At 59.9% G+C, this 4,690-nt stretch overlaps 2 protein-coding genes across 2 annotated transcripts; both read right to left on the bottom strand.

The window, feature by feature from the left end:
* Positions 1–47: 47 nt before the first annotated feature.
* Positions 48–535, bottom strand: GUITHDRAFT_143937 (hypothetical protein; the record flags this gene model as incomplete). The annotated part of the gene is made up of 4 exons (XM_005825874.1): positions 48–152; positions 195–332; positions 379–476; positions 511–535. Coding segments are annotated over 4 exons (366 nt in total), but the record flags the coding sequence as incomplete, so codon positions are not given.
* Positions 536–1,796: 1,261 nt separating this feature from the next.
* GUITHDRAFT_115056 (hypothetical protein) lies at positions 1,797–4,211 on the bottom strand (the record flags this gene model as incomplete). Its single annotated transcript, XM_005825873.1, has 2 exons — positions 1,797–4,098; positions 4,153–4,211. 2 exons carry the CDS (start codon positions 4,209–4,211, stop codon positions 1,797–1,799), a joined length of 2,361 nt encoding a protein of 786 aa, XP_005825930.1.
* Between the last annotated feature and the right edge of the window lie 479 nt (positions 4,212–4,690).

The raw sequence follows: 4,690 nt of genomic DNA, 5'->3' as shown, positions 1-4,690 counted from the left end.
CCCTCCCTCCCTCCCCCTCCTCCCTCCCTCCCCTTCCTCCTCTCCACCTGCTCGCCCTCCCGTGCAGTAGACGCTGAGACCTCCCCGACCGTCTGGTTTGCTCGACCTCCCAGGGAGTCGAGGTACTCCGGCGTTCCTCGCACCAGCACGCTCTGCCGTCACCGTTACCAGCTGCTGCCATGCGCTCGCCAGACCTCCAGCGTCTCTCCCTGCGCCTTCTTGAGTTTGAGCGTCACGGAGGAGCCCTGGGGTCCGATGATCATCTCGCGCACTTGCTCGATGCTCTTGTCCCGCGCCTCCACCCCGTCCACGGCAACGATCACATCGCTCGCCTACACCCTCGTCAGCCCGCGTGCCTGAGCTAGAGGAGCATTGAACCTCTATCCTCCCGTCGCGATCGGCTGCTCCTCCCTTGACGCATCCCTTGATCACAACACAAAGAGCAGTCGGATCGAACTGCATTAGCAGCCCTACACCTGTCAAGTGCCGTGAGGGACTCTACCATCACACCCGTCCTGTCTATCATCTCCAACATGCTTCAGGACTCTTCAACTATCTCCTCTCCAGGGCATTAGAGACAAGAGCAACTGGAGACAAGCTATCTAACATGCCATTCACAGCCCTATCTGTCCTGCACGTCTTTCTATCCATAATACAAGGCTATGCTGATCCTCTCGGCCTGCAGTGCTCCACAAGCCTCACTTCCCTATGTCTCACTCCAAGTTCAAGGGCAGATGTCTGGGTTGTTCTCCTCACTTGCATTTCTTTCCTCTCCTCTCGCCCGTTCTTATCCTTCTTCTCTTTCGCTGTCAGTCTGCTCTCCTCCCCTCTGCCATCATCTGCTGCTCTGCTCTGCTCTGCTCTTCTGGCTCCTTACCTCCACTTGCTCTCCTCCTCTCACTCCATCCATGTTCAGCGCTTCCTCTTCCACCCTCCTCCAGCGTCTCCCCACCTGCCGCCGCCATCGTCGCCTTGGCCAGTCTCTTCAGTAGCGCCGCCGGTAGCCCCGGGAACGCCGGTACAGGATCCGAGTTAACTTAACTTTGAGTAAAAGATCCGATCGGCGGTCACAGGAGTCCGCGCCCGCCGGGCCCGGGCGGCCGGGGCCCGGCGGCCCGGCGGTCTGAGTCGGACTCACCGACTCGGACCTGCCACTGTACCGTACGGTACGCCGAGTTTGTTGAGCCCAGTGTACGGTAGCCCCCCCGCCCCGGGGGGGGTGACCGTGCCGGGTCCGCCCCGAGTCCGGCTGGACGCCCACCGTACGGGGGCATGGCCGGCTCACCATCCCGGCGGGGGGCCGCGCCCCGTCGGACTCTGGGGCCGGCCCAGCCCGGCACGGCCGCCCCGCACGGCAGTGTCGCCGGGGCCAACAGCCGCGTCATGTCACTTGGCAGTGACCGTACTAGTATAGTACCGGCGGTTACAGTGACTGGCGCGGGAGCTCCCCGTGAGTCACAGACTATCATCGGGCTCCAATTGAGTCAGCTTTTCAGCTCTTCCCGCATCACTCGCCGTCACTAGGGGGATCCTTGTTAGTTTCTCTTCAGGCTCAGATGGCTCAAACTGTCTCAGTTCGCTGCTGCCATGATGGCTGAATAGAGTCAGCGGCCCCTCCCCTCAGGCCTCATTCAACTTGTTTCTCTATGTATTGAGTAGCGCAGTCACGTTAAGAGCTCAAAAGATGACTTCCAACCTTGCAGGCTCGGGGTAGCTGCCCCTCACCGCTCGTCCTCAAAGTCCTGCAGAGCTCTGCTGCTCTCCTAGTCTCGCTGCCTTATCGCTCGGTCCGACGGTCACCATTCTAGGACTCTCGGCTCTACTCGCTGGCTCATCCTCGAGAGCATGTAGTCTCGATGAGCGTCCAGAAAGGTCCTGGTGCAGACAGCCTGGCTGATGTCTTGCGCCTGCTGCTCCTTGGCATCTGAGAGCCGCTCGGAGCATGACAGGAGCCAGGGAGGCACGTCCATGCCCATGAGGACGCAAGCTTGCTTCTGCATCTCCAGGCGAGCAAGATCCACGTCGATGACGTGGCACTGACAGTCGATCATGCGGCGCTGACGCTCGACGTAGTCAGCCGGGGCTTCACGTGTCTCCCTCCTCATCTTCTCCTGCGCGTCCAAGAGGCTGCGCTTGGCGGCCCGGTACTTGAGGTACTGCTTGGAGGGGTCCGAGCAGACTCGGAGGGCTGCGTCCTTGCTGATGGGGCTGCGACTGCTGTCGCGGACTTGACGGAGCACAAAGGAGCAGGCGATCCTCTCTTGCTCAACCTCCCGCTGCATATCCTGCAGTCTCCTCATCTCCGCTCTGCGTCTGACCTCGCGGGGGTCGAAGTATCTGAGCATGAAGGGCTCGCGCCGCTCCAGCATTGCGGAGATCCGCTGCGAGTCCGCTCTCTTCCTGTCCTCGTCGACAGGCTGGCCGGGAGCCAAGTGCCTGTGCGCGTACTCGACTAGGCTGCTCTCGATAGGCGACTCGACTCCGCGGTACTTGTCGATGACGTCCTTGATGGCAGGCTGTAGCTCCTCAGAGAACGACAGCAGGTCTGGCTTCCCCTGACAGCTGCTGTGGAAGTGGTCGATCGATGGTTTGAGGCACCTCCAGCAGAACTCGTGCCGGCACTTCCTGCACGTCATGTGGTCGCATCCTCCCATCTTGACGATGCGATACCCGCACTTGGTACAGGGCTTGGAGGTCCTTGCGATCTCCTCCTGGTCACTGGGAGCCTCTGCTCGGGCCTCCTCGCGCTCTTCGCCGCTGGCGATCCTGCTAATCCTCGCCTTCAGGGAGGTGAGAAAAGCTTTATCGCACATGCTGTGAATGTCTTCAAGGCTCAGCGACGTCGTCGCCTCCGGCGGAGCATGGTGCTGCGGGTCCTCTACCGCCGGGTTGCGGATCATGCCCTCGAGCATCTGTCGCGTGCTCTCGAACAGCTCTCGCTTCTGCTCGACGATCCGCAGACGCGCATCGAGCAGTTCGACGGCGACCTTGTCGGCAGGACGAGCATGGAGCTGCCGGGAAATGGCGGAGATCTCTAGCTCCTCCCTCCTCTTGATGTTGCTGAGCCGGTCTCGCATGCCTTGCATAGTCTGCTGCAGCTCCTCGTCCACGTAGTCGCCTTCCTCCTCAAATCTCCTCATCCTCCAGCGCACGTATTCATGGAGCTCAAGGCGTTCCTCGCCCTCCAGTCGGTCTTCCCCCCTGTACAGATCCATCCAAAGTAGTCGTGCTCGCAGCCGGGGGTCTTGCTGGGCTTCAGCGCCTCTGTCTGCCTGCTCGGTCCCTTGCGCCTCGACCTCCTGCGTCCTCGTGTCTGCTGCTGCCACATGCGTTTGACTGCCGTCAACTGTGGGCGGGCGAGGGTCGCGGGCGGCGGGCGGCGGGCGAGGGTACCGTCTGAGCGCTGCGGGAGGGTCGCGCAGTCTCATTCGTCTCAGCTCATCACCCGTCGCATCGTACACCTGATCGAGAGCTCGCAACCCCTCCTCAGTCAGGACTCGCTGCTCGCAGTCGACGAGAATGTGGGAGGGAACCAAGCTTCCGGACGCCATCGAGCAAGCAGCGCAGTAGGTGGCCATGCAGCTGTCGCACTTGACCGTAGCCTCGCTCGCCGCATGTCCAATCAACACCAGCCTCGAGACGGCCTGGCAGCAAGGGGACAAGCAGGGCAGGTGACCCAACTTCCAAGAGTCGTACTTGCTCTTCTTGCTATCGTAAGCCTTGAGCAGACGCTGCGCTTGCTCATCGTCAGCGTAGATGAGGAGCAGAGCTTGGATGTTGTAGCCGACTATGGTGCTGCATCCGGCATGAGGGCAGGTAGGGGGCACCAGGGACTCTTGCTCGTCATGGAGGACGTGCTCAAGCAGCCTCTTGAAGCAAGAGGCATGGAACATGTGACGGCAGGTCAAGCTCACCTTGTTGCTCATGTCAAAGTCTGTCTCCTGGCAGATCACGCAGAAGTACTCGCGGCCTGACTCCTCCTCGTCCTCGTCGTTCTCGTCGATATGCTGCTGGGAGGAGCATGTGTTGCAGTCCACAAAGCGCTTGCTGAGGAGGTCTGTCATCTTACCAGAGTCTCCGCACGTCTGATCCCATATGCTGCGAGCGCGCGTCAGTGAGCTTCTCATACCAGCACATGCAAGGATCAGGTACCTCGCAGCATCCTCGCTGCAGACCTCCTGCAGGAACTCGTACTTCCGTTTCATTGGCATCACAGCCAGAGTTTCGGAGCTGCTCGGAGCAGACATGGAGGAGGAAGAGGCTTTCTGATCGCAAATGCAAGTAGGAGAGCTATGAAGATCTTGATTGAAGAAGAGCCGAAGATAGGGAAGGGAGGGAGATGTAGAGGGAGGGAGCTCGAGCAGGGGGTTTGCTTGGAGCGGGAAGCAGGTTGGGAGATATACCAAGGGAAACTGTAGGTAAGAAATGGTGGGTCTAGAGGGGTGGGGAGAGAGATATGTAGGGGTGGGGGGTATGAAGAGACGGGAGGTAGGTAGTTGATTGAGGCAAGGTAAGGAGGTAGGGTATTTTTGCAGTCAGCGCAAGGTGATGTTTCCACAGGTATATATAGGCAAGAGAATAAGGAGAACGAAGGAGCGTTCCTGGGGACAAGTAGGGGGTAGGGGGTAGTACCAGGAAGATCCAAGTGGAACTTGCTCTTGTGGTCAAGTTGTTTGTGGGGACTGAACTT

The sequence above is a fragment of the Guillardia theta genome, assembly GCF_000315625.1.
Source record: "Guillardia theta CCMP2712 unplaced genomic scaffold GUITHscaffold_80, whole genome shotgun sequence".
NCBI lineage: Eukaryota > Cryptophyceae > Pyrenomonadales > Geminigeraceae > Guillardia > Guillardia theta.
Note: the sequence above shows the minus strand (reverse complement) of the source record. Positions and strands in the feature narration are given on the sequence as shown.